At 42.6% G+C, this 18365-nt stretch overlaps 2 protein-coding genes across 5 annotated transcripts in view; one reads left to right on the top strand and one right to left on the bottom strand.

The window, feature by feature from the left end:
* The window catches only part of IFT81 (intraflagellar transport 81), a 191455-nt gene that overhangs the window by 34475 nt on the left and 138615 nt on the right, over positions 1-18365 (top strand). The gene's annotated exons all lie outside the window — the stretch shown is intronic.
* P2RX7 (purinergic receptor P2X 7) overlaps positions 1-18365 on the bottom strand; it is a 47154-nt gene that overhangs the window by 10002 nt on the left and 18787 nt on the right. For all 4 annotated transcript variants that reach the window (XM_078435828.2, XM_078435827.2, XM_078435830.2 and 1 more), the window contains 5 exons: positions 17349-17421; positions 16191-16287; positions 13457-13537; positions 12689-12818; positions 8392-8528 (listed from right to left, as the gene is read on the bottom strand). In XM_078435828.2, the coding sequence (XP_078291954.1) occupies positions 8392-8528; positions 12689-12818; positions 13457-13537; positions 16191-16287; positions 17349-17421 (518 nt within the window). The remainder of the gene's footprint in view (positions 1-8391; positions 8529-12688; positions 12819-13456; positions 13538-16190; positions 16288-17348; positions 17422-18365) is intronic.

Consider the following 18365-nt stretch of genomic DNA (forward strand, 5'->3'; position numbering starts at 1 on the left):
AAATCCTAAGCTGTTTCCGCTGCCCTGTCTTGCCTGTCCCATGGAAAACACAGGAAAGGTTCTGGGCCACCTCCCAACAAATCCGGTCCTTCCCCTGTGGGCTTGTGTGGCCTGTTGTGCCCCTCCTCATGGGAAATGTAAGTAATAAAGTTCTTCCAGTGACAGTGACCTCTCCATGTCATTACTCAGCCACCTTTATGAATTAAGACCTGGGCACAAATCACAATCGGCCCAAATACACAGCTCTCCCCAGTGTTGCAGTCAGGAAAAGTGGAATGTTTTGTTTTCATGGATAATTAGGAAGGCTTAAACCACATGCCTCACAAAACTTTTTAAATCTGTCCCTCCCTCTTACCACCTTCTGGTGGTGGTTTTTAGGTAAGGTATTTTCTTTCTGAGTTATTAGTTGACCATCTATTTACAGGTGCAGAGAGAATACACCCAGAATACAGATGCTCTGCCAGAATATACTATGGAGCATTTGAAACTCGAATTTCTTTTAACTCTCAAAATGTGATGTTGAGATCGGGTAGGTATTCCCAGGTGCTTCAGCACCTATTTTTGGGCAGAGGAGTTTTGATTTCTTTGCTTCTTATTGTTCTCATTCCATGACTGTTGTTTCTTTTGCTGCTCTACTGAGTGATTTATTTTTTTAATACACAAAGCAAAAGGGTCTTGGTACAGTGGTTCTTGAACTCAGGATAAGAATCACATGGGAAGTGTGTTCAAAGGTAGATTCCTGGGCCTCACCCTCCAGGAGATGGTTTTAGAAGGTCTGAGATGTTCTTAGAAAGGTACCAGGTTGGTCTGGTATGTGTGGTCAGTGGCCCATGCTCTGAGTGGGATGTTTTTTGCACACTGTAATGGTTTGAATAATGGCCTCCCAAAAAGGTAGGTCCAAGTGCCTAATCCCTGTACCTGTGAATGTGACCTTATTTGGAAATAAGGCCTTTGCAGATGTGATTAAGGATCTCAAGATGAGATCATCCTGGGGGCGCCTGGGTGGCTCAGTCGGTTAAGCGGCCGACTTCGGCTCAGGTCACGATCTCACAGTCCGTGAGTTCGAGCCCCGCGTCGGGCTCTGTGCTGACAGCTCAGAGCCTGGAGCCTGTTTCAGATTCTGTGTCTCCCTCTCTCTCTGCCCCTCCCCTGTTCATGCTTTGTCTCTCTCTGTCTCAAAAATAAATAAACGTTAAAAAAAAAAAATTAAAAAAAAAAAAAAAAAAAAAAAAAAGATGAGATCATCCTGGATTTAGGGTGGGTCCAATGACCGGTGTCTTTATAAGAGAAAGGAGAGGAGAGTTGAAACAGAAACACAGAGGAGAAGCCCATGTAAAGAAGGAGGATCATCACTGGAATGATGTGGCCTTAAATCAAGGAACACCCAGAGTCACCGGGAGCTGGAAGAGGCAAGGAAGGATCCTTCCCTAGAGACTTCAGAGAGTGTGTCCCTGCTGACTCCTTGATTTTAGATTTCTGGCCTCCAGAGCTGAGAGAATACCCTCCTGTTGTTTTAAGCCACCAAGTTTGTGGTCATTTGTCACAGCAGGCACAGGAAACTAACACATGGATGTACCCATTCTGAACCAGAAAGGAGCATTGGGCATATGGTGTGGGTCTGCCCTACTTTATACTTGCTGTAAATAAACTGAATCACATGTTCACTGAATAAGGACCATTTGCCATGGATCTTTTGATAAAGGACAAAATTCTGTAATATGATCAACTTCTTCAACTTCTATGTTTTTGGAAGTTATATATATTTTTTCATATACCTCACTTAACCTGTAATTCCCTTCTCTTTTGTGTGGCTATTTGAAAGTAGCCTGTCCAGTTTTCCATCAGGACTCGACTATTCTTAGCCAAAGATTTCTTTTGGTGCTCATTCCAGACAACATGTCCATCATTTTGTTCTAAAAGAATATTAACTTCATAACCACCTCAGTTCTTCAGAAAGCTCAGATCTCTCCAGGAGCTGATGTTCTCAGGCTTAGCTCAGCAATTCAAAGGGCATTTGCCAACATCTGTTTGGGACTTTGCCCTACATGCTTCTGCAGACTGCTAAAAAAAACAAAAACAAAAAACAAACAAACAAAAACCCAAAAAACAAAAAACAGCCTGAGACCCTGCAAAGACAATCAAGGGACCACTGATCCAATTGTCTCTTCTGCTAATGGCCTTAAGTCTGTTCAGGAGAGCAGCAGGGGATATCAAAACATTATCTGAACTAGGAGCTGCTTTCAGGGCCCTGGATGAAACTCCACTGACCCAGAGGAGGCAAAAAGCATCCTGTGTCTTGATCTCAGATGGCCTTTAGTCAAGGGTCTCAAACTCATATGCCTACAGGGGCCAGGCAGATGACAGAAGTGAGTGATGCAGGCCAGGTAAAAGGGAATAAGGAGTGGTGGGGACAATGGCAAACCAAAAAAACATATGCCCTTTCCAAAGGGAACCACAGATACCTCCAGCTGAGTCCTGCTGTGTGGGATATGAACCCACAGTTGTCAAATGGTTCAGTTTTTTTTTTCACCCCTAAATAGTTAAATTTGTCAAGAAAAGTAGGAAGTCCAGAATTTTATGTAGAATGCCTCAACTTTCAAAACATCGTGTAGGCAAAAAAACCAAGTAAACAAAAATGAACTCAAACTTCAATGTGCACATGAATCTTCTGGGAATCTTGTTAAAATGCAGATTTTGAGGGGCACCTGGTGGCTCAATCTAATAAGCATCCAACTTCAGTTAAGGTCATGATCTCACAGTTTGTGAGTTTGAGCCCCATATCAGGCTCTCTAAGATCCACTGTATCTCCCACCCCCACCCCTTCCCTGCTTATTCTATCTCTCTCTCTGACTCAAAATAAATAGACAAACTAAAAAAAATAAAATGCAGTTCCTATACACCAACAATGAAGCAACAGAAAGGGAAATCAAGGAATGGATCCCATTTACAATAGCACCAAAACCCATAAAATACCTAGGAATAAATCTAACAAAAGAGGTGAAAAATCTATACACTGAAAGCTAAAGAAAGCTTATGAAAGAAATTGAAGAAGGCACACAAAAAAATGGAAAAAATATTCCTTGCTCTTAGATAAGAAGAACAAATATTGTTAAAATGTCAATACTACCCAAAGCAATCTACATATTCAATGCAATCCGTATCAAAATAACACCAGCATTCTTCACAGAGCTAGAACAAACAATCCTAAAATTGGTATGGAACCAGAAAAGACCCTGAATAGCCAAAGAAATCTTGAAAAAGAAAACCAAAGCAGGAGGCATCACAATCCTGGACTTCAAGCTGTATTACAAAACTGTAATCATCAAGACAGTATGGTACTGGCACAAACACAGACACTCAGAATAGAGAACCCAGAAATGGACCCACAAACATATGACCAACTAATCTTTGACAAAGCAGGAAAGAATATTCAGTGGAATAAAGACAGTCTCTTCAGCAAGTGGTGCTGGGAAAACTGGACAGCAACATGCAGAAAAAAGTACCTGGACCACTTTCTTACACCTACACAAAAATAAACTCAAAATGGATGAAAGACCTAAATGTAAGACAGGAAGCCATCAAAATCCTCAAGGAGAAAGAAGGAAAAACCTTTTTGACCTTGGCTGCAGCAACTTCTTACTCAACACATCTCCGGAGGCAAGGGAAACAAAAGCAAAAATGAACTATTGGGACCTCATCAAAATAAAAAGCTTCTGCACAGCGAAGGAAACAATCAGCAAAACTAAAAGGCAACCAACGGAAGGGGAGAAGATATTTGAAAATGACATATCAGATAAAGGGTTAGTATCCAAATCTATAAAGAACTTATCAAACTCACCCAAAAAACAAATCCAGTGAAGAAATGGGCAAAAGACATGGATAGACACTTCTCCAAAGAAGACATCCAGATGGCCAACTGACACATGAAAAAATGCTCAACATCACTCATCATCAGGGAAATACAGATCAAAACCACAATGAGATACTACCTCACAGCTGTCAGAATGGCTAACATTAACAACTTGGTGTGGATGTGGAGAAAGAGGATCTCTTTTGCACTGTGGGTAGGAATGCAAACTGGTGCAGCCACTCTGGAAAACAGTATGGAGGTTTCAAAAAAATTAAAAATAGGACTACCCTAGGACCCAGAAATTGCACTACTAGGTATTTATCCAAGGGATACAGGTGTGCTGTTTTGAAGAGGCACATGCACCCCCATGTTTATAGCAGCACTATCAACAATAGCCAAAGTATGGAAAGAGCCCAAATATCCATCAATGGATGAATGGATAAAGAAGATGTGGTATATACATACAATGGAGTATTACTCAGCAATCAAAAAGAATGAAACATTGCCATTTGCAACTACATGGATGAAACTAGAGGGTATTATGCTAAGCGAAATTAGTCGGTCAGAGAAAGACAAGTATCATATGACTTCACTCATATGAGGACTTTAAGATACAAAACAGATGAATATAAGGGAAGGGAAGCAAACATAATAATATAAAAACAGGGAGGGGGACAAAACATAAGAGACTCTTAAATATGGAGAACAAACAGGGGGTTGCTGGAGGGTTGTGGGAGGGGCAATTGGCTAAATGGGTAAGGGGCATTAAGAAATCTACTGAAATCATTGTTGCACCATATGCTAACTAGCTTGTATATAAATTAAAAAAATAAACTAAACAAAAATTATTTTAAAAAAGAAAAAAAAAGAAATAAATAAACATTAAAACAAAACAAAACAAAACAAAAATAATTGCAGATTTTAATCCAGTAAATCAAACATAGGGCCTGAGATTCTGCATTACATTGGGCTCCCAGGTGAGGCCCGTGCTGCTGCTGGTCCCAGGACCACACTTTGAGTACCAAGGTTCTAGATCAGTGGTTCTCACACTTGAGAGGCTCTTACCTAGAGGGCTTGTGAAGACAATCCCCAGGGTGTCTGATTTAGTAGGTACAGGGCCGGGCCTGAGAATTTGCATCTGACAAGTTCCCAAGTGATGCTGATGCTGGGAATCACACTGTGAGAACAGCTGGTCTGGACCGTTAATACCAAAGGTATTCAGAGAGGCTACACATTTTTGCAAGATGATTCCACTAACATGGGCTCCTGTCTGTGCAGTTGCTCTTCTTAACTAGGAAAGCACAGTCCTTAGGAAAACTCATGGTATCTGTAGGGGTCCCACCCTGAACTTGGAGAGGCTTTCTCTGGTCACTCCCCACCCCTCTCTGCCCCAACCCTACATCACAGTATCTTGTTTGATTTTCTTCAGAGCATTTATCATCATCTGAAATGGTCTTGTTGGAGTTGTTTTTTTGCTCTATTGAGGTATAATTTATGTATAATAAAGTACACAAGTCCTAAGAGTTGAGTTCGATGAGTTTTGACAAATGAATACACTGTATAGCCTATACCCCTATCAAGATCTAGAACATTCCACTACTCCAGAAAACTCTCTTGTGCTCCTTTCCAATCAGTTCCTATTTTGCCTTTTCCCATCCCCCAATCCCCAGCCCAGCACCCACCATTGTCTTTTATCATCACGGAAAACTTTTGCCTATTCTTGTACTTCATATAAATGGCATCATGTGGTATGACTTGTTTCTATCTGACTCCTTTCCCTCAATGTAATGTTGGCGGGACTCCTCTATGCCATTGCATGTACGAGCAGTGTGTTCCTTCTTTATTTATACTAGCTAGTACTTTATTGTATAAATATATCACTATTTCTCCAGGCACCTGTTGCTGGACATTTGGGTTGTTTCTGGGTTTTGGTCCTTACAACTAAGGCTGTTGTGAACATTCATGTACAGATCTTTGTGTGTACCTAGGTTTTGTTTCTTTACCTGAGGGTGGGATTTCTGGATTATAGGATAGATGTGTGTTTAACTTTCTAAGAACTTTCCCAATAGTTCTGTAATGTGGTTGTACCATCTTATACTCCTACCAGGGAAATAGGAGAGTCCCAGTTGCTGCTTCTCCTTGCCAACATTTGGAATTGCCAGGCTTTTAAAATTTTTTACCTATTCTGGGGTGTGTGTATGTGTATCTCATTGTGGCTTAAATTTGTTTTTCTGATGACGAATGATGTTGCCTTGTTGGATTTTCTTACTTATATTTTTGTCTTATGTATTATAATATACTTATATTCATCCCCTACTAGGATATAGGCTAAGTAGTAACTTTGTCTGTTTTGTTTACCAATATAAACCCACTGTCACAACAATATGTTTTCTTCAATATATATTTGATGAGTAAATAAATGAGGAATGCCAATATTTTGGCAATTTCCTACGGGCTCCATAAGCAAAATGATGGCTAGCCCCCATTCTAGGGATGTAATTGGCAACTCTTTTTGAAAAGGGAACAGCATAAGCCTACTTTGTGTCTGGAACCAGGGCCCAAAATGATCAACTATAATTATAGTTGCCAAAACCTGTCTGGCACCCAGAAGCAATGAGAGGTCATGGAGCCTCAAACTTAAAGGCCAAGTTAGTGCTGAGACAGAATTGTAGGAACAGGCTGAAAAAATAATCCAGACATAGGAGGTAACATGGAAACTTAGGTTAGGATGGCACAGGATCACCACTGGGGAAAAGTCAGGGGCAGAGGAATGAACTGTGCAGAGGGTCAAAACAAGAGTAAGTCAGCACCAAACCAGCACCAGCCTGTTTAAATGGTGAAGAGGAACCAGGATTCTATTCAATTCTTACAGGGTTGAAGTCCAGAAGCAAGAAGCATCAAAGAACCTTAAAAGTCAGACAAGACTGCCGGTGTGGATGCATTGTGGCCTCAGGAGTCTTTAAGATGTTCTAGTACAGTAAGCCTACCACCTCCCATACAGAAAGAAATATAAGATTTTATATATATATAAAATATAAGATTATATAAGAAATATAAGATTATATATATATATATTTAATATACCTATTAAAGTCATATCAATATATTACTGAGCTCAAAACAAGAACAGATATTTTTTAGGTGCTAGAGATGAGTGATGGGGGGAACTGGGGCCATGTGTCTGTGCCATAGGGGTACCCCAGCCAGATCTGTATCTAGGAGCTAGAGTCTTACACTTATGGGGAAGGGAGCCGAAGCTGCAGAAGCCCTACATAGCAAGGGAGCAGGGATGGGATACTTTTGGCGGAGTGAAGACGTCCAATGCCCAGAAATTAACCCCCAAACTGGTTAACAGATAGATGTCACACAGTCCTGGCAGATTACAAAATTACATAATCCCCACTGAGGAATATTCACATCCCACAGTACACACAGAACTTTGCACAAGGTCTTTCCTGCTGAAACCCACCAACAAATACTCCAACACTTCGGAAGAAGAAATCCCACTCTAGTTACTACAGATAAGGGTCAACTTGAAAGAGGTTATACAGTAGAACAGACAGAGAAGAGGATCCATAAGGTAAGAATGGACCTCACCGAAACAATAATAGATGGCTTTGAGAAGGAACCAAATATAAAACCGAGAAATGAAAAAGAGTCCTAGAAAAAAGTTTTTACAACGTATGGTAAAATGTTAATAACCTTTGATCCAATAACTCTACTTCTAGAAATTTATCCTAAGGAAACACTCTGGAATTCAAAGATTTATGTACACAAATTTGCAGCATAGAATTATTTGTCATAGAAAAACTGGAAGTGCCTCAAATGTCCAGTAATGGAGGCACGGGTGAGAAAAGCATGAGATGGAAGGGAAAGCGCATGGGTTTGGGAGTCAGAGTGACCTAGGTTAGTTAGTATTATGGAGCTACTGTTAGCTGTGGGTCCTGGGAAAATCATTTCACCTTTCTCAGCTCTACCTGGGAACACTAATATCCCCTTTTCAGGGTTGACGTGAGGTAGAGGGGTGATGATGTCCAAGGCCTGGTATATAGAAGACCCTCCCTAAGTTGTGGCTGTTGATATCATTACGCTCCCACCATTGGCATCATTAATGTGATGGTCACAACGAATTCTGAGTGACCCAGGATATGGCAAAACAAACGCACAAACACAGAATAGCAGGTTATAAGCATGATACGATCTCCTAGCAGCCACATAAAAGAGTCAGTTAGAGGAAGGAACACTCACCAGAGGGCTATCTTTCATTATCTCAGGGTTGAGGACTTACGGGTGATTTTTATACTCTTCTCTATGTTCTTCCCTGTTCGCCCACTTTTGTTTCTGTTTTTTTTTTTTTTTCAAAAGAAAGAAAATTCATACAAAAATCCAGCCATTCCCTAGCTCGTAGAGGATTTTTGCATTCATCTTGTTGCCTTGGGAACCAAAATTAATTCTTGCTGGCTGCTGGTTATGCAATTCAGCCTGGCCTTGGAGGTTTGTGCAGAGCCAGTGGTGGCCGGTCTGACCTGGAGCGCTGTTACCTGAAGTTGTAGCCAGGATACAAGGACTCATTGGTGGTCTTGTCGTCAAGGCGACGGAAACTGTATTTTGGATGGCAGCGATGGAACCAGCTGTCCAAGTTGCAGTCCCAGTAGATCTCAATGCCCATGATTCCTCCCTGGGGAAGACAAGGAGACACAGTTTGCAAGTCCTGCTGCATGTGGGACACAGCTACCAGACCTCTCCCTGCATAGGGATGATCATTAAGGCAAAGGTTTTCTTTTCTTTTCTTTTTAAAAAATTTTTTATGTTTATTTTTGAGAGTGAGAGCGAGAGAGAGCATGAGTGGGGAAGGAGCAGAGAGAGAGAGAGATACAGAATCTGAAGCAGGCTCCAGGTTCTGAGCTGTCAGCACAGAGTCTGATGTGGGGCTGCAACCCACGAACCATGAGATCATGACCTGAGCTGAAGTCGGACGCTTAACTGACTGAGCCACCCAGGCACCCCAAAGGTTTTGTTTTTAGAGGAAAACACAGATTAAATTTCAGAGCCATGAGTACATGAGCCCATCTAACACACACAGGTAGCTGCAAACGCGTCTCCCTGCTCTTCTTTCCATTTGGGACACACTGTTAGATTTCTTTTCCTAAAATACAACTTTCAATAAATCTCTCCCATAACAACACCTTGACTGCCCGCCTCCCATTAAAGATGAAGTTGAAGTTTATTACACTGGAATTCAGGGTGCCCCATCACATATCTTTTCTGCTTTACCTCCCAACAACCCCCTGGAGAAAGCTCTTATTCCAAACTGTGTATACTTTTCCGTTAAAGCACTTGAAATCTTCATTTCTTTTTTTTTTTTTTTAACAGATTTATTGAGATACAGTTTAGGCACTTAAAGTGTTTAATTCAATATTTTTTGGTACGTTCACATATATGTGTGACCATCACCATAATAAATTTTACAAGTTTCATTGCCTCCAAAAGAAACCCCTGAACTTTTACTCAACACCCCTTTCTCCCCTCCCTCAGTCCTAAGCAACCACTAATTTACTTTCTGTCTCTATAGACTTCCTTCTTCTGAACTTTCATATGAATGAAATCACATAATAGGTGATTATGTGTGTGGCTTTTGTGTGTGGCTTCTTTCACTTGTCATAATATTTTTAAAGTTCATCCATATTGTAGCCTGTGTCAATCCTTCATTCCTTTTTTGTGGTGGAAGAATACTTCTTTGTATGTAAAGACTACATTTGATTTATCCATTTATCCTCTGATAGACATTTGGATTGTTTCCACCTTTTAGCTATTATGAATAATGCTGCTGATGTACGAGCTTATGTACAAACACTTAGTACGAGATTTTGTGTGGACATATGATGTCCTTTCTCTTCTGTGTCTACTTATGATGAGTGGAATTTCTGGGTACACTTTGAACTTTTAAGTCTTGGCCCTTGTCCTTTTCTCCCATTGAAATATTTCTCCCACCCATCTCTCTAGCTAAGTCCTCATCCGCCTCCAAGACCTAATGTACATCCTTCCTTGTCAATTCAGTCACCCCATTGTCCTCAGTTCAGGGTCACCTTTTTCTTCTCTGAACTTCTAAGGACTCTCTTAATCTTTTACCTCTACTTGGTACTTCTTTCTTTCTACAAACATGTTTTGAACACTGACTGTCCTATTTCACTGAATCTTAGACACCATTGCTTATCAGATACATAATTTTCTTTTTATGTTCCTCTGAGAAGGAACATAACAAATGTTGTCAATTAAACTGTGAAATTCCATGAATCTAAAGTATTTCCTGATTCAGAAATATAAATATTAAATATTTCAGAAAAAAGTATGTCTTTGAATTGATATAATATGGTATTTCAAGACAGTATCTAGATGCTAGGGATAGAAAGATGAAAAACAAGCAGACTCTGACTTGGAGAAAGGGGAAATAATACAGAATAATCACAATTATCATTTATTGGCACTAAGCCAAGCACTGTACATATTATTGTGAATATCTGATGTTTCTGTCACTCAGCATCCAGTTCTCCTGGTAAAAGTCCCTGGAAATTTCTTTGGGAAACGTTTCTCCCAACTGAGCGGTTTGGATGGGACTGTCGCCTCTCCCAGCTCCAGGAGTGGGAACATGATCTAGGCCTGGCCAGTCAGGACTAGGCATCCCTCTGGACCTGGTGACTGGTTCAGGAATAGGTATGTGGCCCAAGATTGACCAATCAGAGCCCTCTCTGAGACATTTTGCCACAACCATAAAAAAAAGAGGTCCTCTATTGGTTGGGACCACCAGCTAGAGAGTGTGAGAGTTCAGAGCAACATTGTCCAACAGAATATTCTGTAGTGATGAAAATATTCTATATTCATGCTGTGCAATAAAGTCTCTACTAGCTGCATGTGGCTACTGAGTGCTTGACATGTGGCTAGCATGACAAAGGAAATAAATATTTCATCTCAATTAATTTAAATTTAAATAGCTTCATGTGACTAGTGGCTACCATATCAGACAGTGCAGTTCTAAAGGCTCTGGTGCCTTTGTCTTGACATGAGGACGATCTGCCTGAGAGTGACCTTGTCATTAAAGAAAAAGCAAAGAGATGGGGAGCCAGATTCCTAAAGACCTCATCTGAGTTCCTGGATGCAGCCATGCCTGCTGCTATCATACACTTCATTCAGTCGACAAATACTTATTGAGTGTCCTTTATGCTGAGCTTATACAAAAACTAACAAAAGAAGCCAAAGATCCCTGCCCTCATGGAACTTACATTCTAGTCAGGGAAAACAGACAACAGACAAATGGATATGTAAATTATATAGTATGTCAGCTAGTGCTGGATAGGGTTAGAAATTGTCACTTAAAAATTTTGGGGGGGACACCTGGGTGGCTCAGTCGGTTGAGCATCTGACTTCAGGTCAGGTCATGATCTCGCAGTTTGTGGGTTTAAGCCCCACATCGGGCTTTGCGCTGACAGCATGGAGCCCACCTCTAATTTGTTGCCTCTCTCTCTCTACCCCTTTCCCATTCGTACTCTCTCTCTCTCTCTCTCTCAAAAATAAACACAAAAAAAATTAAAAAATTTTTTTAATGTTTATTTATTTTTGAGAGGCAGAGCATGAGTGGGGGAGGGGCAGAGAGAGAAGGAGACACAGAATCCCAGGCAGGCTCCAGGCTCTGAGTTGCCAGCACAGAGCCTGACATGGGGCTCAAACTCATGAACTGTGAGACCATGACCAGAGCTGAAATTGGACACTTAACCAACTGAGCCACCCAGGCACCCCTAGAAATTGTCATTTTAAATGAAGTGGTAAGGGAAAGCTTCACTGAACTTATATTTGAGCACAGACTGGAAGCAGGTGAGGGAGACAGCTAATGGTATGTCTGGGGCAAGACTTTTCCAGAAAGGAAGAAAATTTCCGAGGTAGGAAAATGCCTTAGCTGTACTAGAAGGTCCATTTCCCCTGGTGTCTTTATATGAGTTAATATGGCTCTCTCTCTCTCTCTCTCTCTCTTTTTTTTTTTTTTTGGCTTAAGCCAATTGTTTGGTTTCTTTTTGCCCCCCAGATGCTTTTTAATTTATTCTTTGCTCACATCATTTGGTTTGGATGTCTATAACGTACAACTGGAAGAATTCTGATTAATTCAAGTATGGTAGTCTGACTCATTGCCAAAGGTATTCCAATCCCAGGTCCTAATCCTTGGACTCTTTGGATATATTATCTTATAGGGCAAAAGAGACTGCAATTAAATTAAGGATCTTGAGATGGGGAGATTATCTTGGATTATCCAGATGGGCCCTACATGTTTCCTTTTATAAATGTTCTCAAAAAGATCAGTATCTTTATAAGAGGGAGGTTGAGGGAGACTTGACACAGAACAAGAAGTCAGTGGGACCACTGAAGCAAGACGCCATGCAGCTGGCTTCAGAACTGGGGGAAGGGACCACGAGCCAAGAAATGCAAGGACCGTAGCTCTAGAAGGTGGAAAAGGCAAGGAAACGGATTCTCCTGTAGAGCCTCTGGAGGGAGCATGGCCCTGCTGATACCTTGGTTTTGGTCCAGTGAAACTGACTTTAGACTTCCAACTGCCAGAAGTGTGAAAAAAAAAAAAGTGTGTTGTTGTAAGCCACGAAGACTGTGGTAGTTTGTTACAGCAGCCACGGGAAACCAGGGATCTCCCCCACAGCTTTGTTGCCTGATTAGATGAGGTAATGCAGAGTGTGAGATTTACTAAATGCTCAGTGAAGGAAGCCTTATAATTAAGACCCGGAGGCCCGGCCTCTTGGCCGTTTGAGATCCCCTGACTCACTGTACAAAGAAGCCACCAACCTGAATTGCAGCATCTGAAAAATTATCTCCTACTTCTCGGAAGATATCTCCTAGTCGGAAGATGGGACACTGTGGATCCTGAGTCTTGTGAAAGGTACAAGTGATGTTTACACCCGGCAAGATGTTTCTCCTGCGCACAAAGAGAAGCAACAAACCAACAAAAATGTCTATTGGAACCTGAGACCCATCTCTTTCATAGGAGTGAGCCAATTGTTAGCTGGTTTCCATGAGGGGCCCCAGGGGTCCTCAGTCCCTGGAGTTCACACCCTTGTGTAGTCCCCTCCTACACTGTGCAGGGTTAGTCTATGTGACCAATAGCATATGGCAGAAGCGATGCTGTGTCACTTCCAAGATGAAGTCATAAAAGGCTCCCGTCTTGTTTACTGTCTGGCTGGCTTGCTCTCTGTACCTCTTGGATCACCCGCTGTGGGGGAAGCCAGACACCATTCCTAAGGATACTCAGGCAGTCCTAGGGAGAGGTCCATATGGCGGGGAACTGAACTCCCTGCTGCCATCGAAGTGAGTGCGCTTGGAGGAGGATTCTCAGCCCCGGTCAAGCCCAGAGGTGACTGCAGTCCCCACTGACAGATAGCTTGACTGCCACCTGAGAGACCCTGAGTCAGAAACACCCAGCGAAGTAATTCCCGCATTCCTTACCCACAGAAAAAGTGTGAGATAATAAATGTTGGTTGTTAAGCTTCTAAGTTTTGGCATAATTCGTTATATGGCAGTAGATAGCTAACACAGTCGGACATTCTGGACACTTACGTGGTGTAGTTGTGGCCAGGGAAGTCGATGTTATTTTTGATGAGCACTGTGAAGTTTTCGGCAACGTTCAAGAGCGCAGGCCTGAGAGAGAGAGATGCCGGGTGGGGGTCAGTGGGCCAATGGGACCACAGGCTTCTGGTTTCTGGTTCGGGTCATTGCAGTGAGTGAAGAGAAATGTAGTCTAGTGGGCAAAACCTTCCTAAAAATCTAAAAAAGAGGAAGAAGCTCTCTTTTCTTGAGACCCCATGGCATTTACTATAACTCTTCTCACACTCTGATGTGATTCTGTGTTTAGGTATGTGCAGTGGTGTGCTGGTAAATATTTAGCAACCAGGTCTCCGGGCGGGGTGGGGGGGGGGGTGAGGTGGTGGAGCTCTGATCTGTAGCAATTACTGATGACTGTAGTATAACCCCTCCCACCATGGCCGATCTCAAGCTACTAGCAGGTATCACTGAACTTGGAGTTGGGAAGGGATGAGCATAAAGGGCTCAGAGCTAGTATAGGCCAGCTCCAGCACACCCTTGTTTGTATCTTTCCCAATAGGCTTGGAGTTCTTGCAGGGCTAGGATAATGATTTTTTTTTTTTTTTTTTTTTTTTTTGTACTGGCATCCCCAGGCTTTAGCACAGGGCCATACACATAGAGTTGACTTCATCACTCATTCTCTAGAGGCTCTGAGTAGCATAAATTCTCCATGAGTTAGAGGAGACCAAATCCTAGACTGTAGCAAGGTGCCCCCCACAACCCATCCATCCATTCATTTGGCAAATATTTACTTTGCTGGGCACAGGGTTGGGCATTGGGAATGTAGTGCTAAACAAAACAGTCAAGGTTTTTGTTCTCATGCAGTTGACAGTCGGCTAAAGATGGAGAGAACTGGCTATGAATAAAGAGATACAACTGGTACTTTATTGCTTGGCATGCCTGAGTGGGTGGCAGGTATATATAATGGGAGTAGCACCGGGAAAGGACAGACATATTTGGAAGGGGGCACCAAGAATGATCTACTTTCTATTCCAGAATAAAAAGGATGTAACTATAGAGAACACCAGTTTTTGCCTTTCCAACATCCATTCCCCCTCTGTTAGAAGCACTTCAGTTTTCTCCCGGTGGGAAAGCCATGTCTCTCCCACTCTCAGCCCAGAAGGTTGGGTGAGGATGAATCTATCTCCTACCCATCCTTATAGCTCCCAGGGTAGGCAAGTGACCCAGAGCTTGCTAGACAATATAACTCAATCCTCTTGGCCACAGTGATTGGTTCAGAGATTGTCACATGACTTAGGCCAATGAAAACATTCTAAGGCTTTTGTAGGAAATACTGGGAAAAGAAAAACTCACTTTCTTTAGGATTACTAGTAGTAAACACAGTGTAAACCTGGAGTTCCCTGGGCCACAGTGTGAGGAAAGCCAAAAGGGAGGAAAGAATAACTGGAGGGTGGGTGTGCGATGGAGGTGGGAAGAGACAGAATGAAAGAGAGAGAATCTTAATGACATCATTTTAATTTGAAGCCTGGATCAAGTCTTTCCTGAAGCTAGTACTTTTGGACTCTTCATTTACAGGAATAAGAAAATAACATTTTCTTTTTTCCTGAAGCCAGTTTAAGTTGTATTTCTGGCATTTGCATTAAAAAAAATCTTATTTACAACAAATGCCTACTATCTGCTAGACCATTTACTTTTAGAACATCCTAAATCCCATGCTTTCTGGGCAACATTCTAAGAATAAGAGGACTACATGATTTTGAAACTTTAAGGATCAAAGTCCTTTATTTCTCTCTTATGACACTCTTAACTTTCTATCTTGAATTATATCTCTCTATGCACATGTCTTATCTCTTTGATTAGATTACAAGAGGCTTGGGACCTGCTCCATATCTGGGTCTGCTTGTATTTTTTTAGCAGTCTCTTGTGCATAGTTACATGTAAAATAAATAGTATGTGTGTCTACGCACACATTATTGACTACTATAAGCCAGGTATGGGGCTCACTTTGCAATTGCTGTACAAGTATCATCTCATTTAATTCTGATAACAGTCCCGTGAGGTAGGGGCAACTATTAGCCTCATTTTACAAATAAGGAAACTGAAGCTCAGAGAGGTCAAGCCATTTGCTCAAGGTCACACAGCAAGGAAATGTTAGAGTCAAATTTGAATCCAGGTCTCTCTATCCTTCTGCTGAAATGCACCAATCCCTGTGGTTTCTGAGATTTAACATCAAGTTCTGCCTTCTGGGCCTGACGTTGTGTGTTAAAGAGAAGAATCAATTCAGGGGATCAACAAATCTGTGTGCCACTGTGACCACTTAATTTAAGAAAACTTCTCTTCCCTCCCTCCCTCCCTCCCTCCCTCCCTCCCTCTTTTGCCCTCTTTACCCTCCCCTACCTTTCCCCTTTCTTCCCTTTTCCTTTCTTCCCCCCCTTCTTACCACCTTGCCATACTTAGTCACTCAGTATGGACACTGACCAATCAGAATGAGGTCTGCGGTAGTGCTGGAGGAGGGCTCCAGAGGTCCTCAGCCAGGGGTCCAGGGGCACCCAAGGGTGCTCAGGGTAGTAGTTGTTTACCAGCCAGTACAGAATTATTGCAGTATTTTAACAATTAGCATGGGCCCCACAGAGACCACTGGTGTGCCTGGGACAGAGGGTCACCAAGTCAGCAGGACCCAAGACTTTTCAAGACTTTTCATCTGATCACTGGTCAGGGCCACCACATCTCTCCCAACCTTGCAGCTCACCGGGGGGGCTCTTTTGCTGCCTCGATGGGACACCAGGCGGAGACCTCACAGGTCTTCAGCTTCCCTTTATACTCTACACACCTTCCGGTCTGGATCCCTGGGTGGGGTGGGGTGGGGTGGGGTGGGGCCAAGGGGCAAAAAAAGCACAAGTGTGAAAACTGTAGGCGCATCTTGAACTCAACCCAAGCAAGAGACTATTTATTTATGCTTTTCAGCCGAAGCAGTTTTAACTTCCACAAAACCTCATTTGAACCACAAACTTACATAAGGAAACCTAAGCAGAGAACACATCGGACGGTAAGCTTTTTTAAAAAAAGATTTGGAGAGAACACAGAGAGACCATGGATAGCTGTTGGCTCTTTTGGTTTCTTTGCCAGAAAAGATGCTGAGAAAGGAGCCGAACAGGGCATGTTCTCTCGCCTGGCATGAATGGACTAGAACCTGGCTTTTAAGTGGGCATCTGAGCCACTTAGGGGTGTACAGCCCGGACCAGGGATGTGCATAAGCCACAGAATGAGCACGGCACATCTTTCTGGAGCATCAGAGCCACTCGCAGATTCCGAGGGGGAAAGTTAAATAGTAAGTAATGTCTGAATGATCTCTATACCAACTCAGACAGACACATACATCTAAAGGAACAGAGTGTGACATCCATAGGCCTTTTTTTGTGTATGTGTATATGTTATAACATATAAAGATATGTTCTTTTTTGTGGTCATTTTTTAATTGTTATGTGCCTCTTTAAGTTCAAGTAAGAGATAGAGAAATTCTGACGGTTAATGGTGGTACCGGTCCCCAGGTGCCCTGAGGGTACAGTTCATATTCCTCAACCTCCAGGGAAATTCAAAGGGGAAAGTTCAGCATACACGGAAGGTACTACGGGCCATTCAGTTTTCCTGTCAGTGAGAACCCTGAAGATGCTAATTCTGGAGGTTTTCAGGAGCTGCCCTCCCTGGGGAATTAGATCACATTCCTAGTCCTCTGGGGACAGAGCAGAGGCATGGGGGCAGACACAGGCTCCCCCAGGGCCTGGTGAGGGTGGAAGAAGGCATCTGAGAACCAGAGTCTAAAGATTTGAACTTGAGGGCATTTGTGAACGTCACCAAGATACCAGACCACCCCCAACCCCCAGGATCCCAGAGAAGAAACATAACATACCTTTGCTCTGCGGGTCCACCCGTCCCTTTTTACAGCCCAAGTCAGAGGAACAGAGTGTCCTGCGGGTGGGAAACTGCAGGGAGAAGGATGGGATAGTGGGGAGTAAGCAACCCGGGTCTCTAAGATACAGAAAAGCAGGTGCCTGTGCCTGAACCAAAAACTTATACACAAATGTTCACAGCAGCCAAAAAGTAGAAACAACCCAAGTATTCATGAGCTGATACGTGGACAAATACAGTGTAGTGTATTCATACAATGGACTAGGACTCAGTCATAAAAAGGAAGGAAACACTTACAACTGCTACAATACGGATGAACCTCAAAAACATGATGCTCAGTGAACGAAACCAGACCCAAAAGGCCACATACTGTACGATCTCAATGATATGAAATACCCAGAACAGACAAATCCACAGAGACAGAAAGTGGATCAGTGGTTGCCAAAGGCTGAGGGAAGTGGGGAGTGGGGCATGACAGCTGATGGGTACAGGACTTATTTTGGGGAACATTTGGAAAATGTTCCAGAATTAGGTAGTGTTATGGTTGTACAACATTGTGAAAATACTAAAAACCACTCCTTTCTACACTTTAAAATGGTGGACTTTATGGTATATGAGTTATATGTCAACAAAACATAAAAATAAATAAAGATCCAAAAGGTAGATGTAACCAGGTACCACTTTCAGGGAAGGCCCTTGGGGTAGGGGGGAGGGGGCCTGGTCCAAGCACCTCTGTGGCTGCAGAACTGGGCCAAGAGACAAGCTCAAAGGCTCAGCAGGAAATGGGAAGTAAGGGGTGCCAGCCAGCACTTTCCCCTGGCCTCAGAAAATGAGGTCAGCCCCGTCTTAGGCCTGAGGACAGAAGAAGAAAAAGAAATGAGATGACTGGTTTATGCACAATTGACTTCCGCTTTTCTGGGGAGGAGGTTTAACGGCCACTCTTAGGGGAACCAGAGCCTGACCTTAGGGTGGGGGGTGGAGGATAGCATCAGCAGTTCATTATCTTCCTCTGACCTGT

Source organism: Panthera onca, chromosome D3 (assembly GCF_046562875.1).
Source record: "Panthera onca isolate mPanOnc1 chromosome D3, mPanOnc1 haplotype 2, whole genome shotgun sequence".
NCBI classification, from domain to species: domain Eukaryota; kingdom Metazoa; phylum Chordata; class Mammalia; order Carnivora; family Felidae; genus Panthera; species Panthera onca.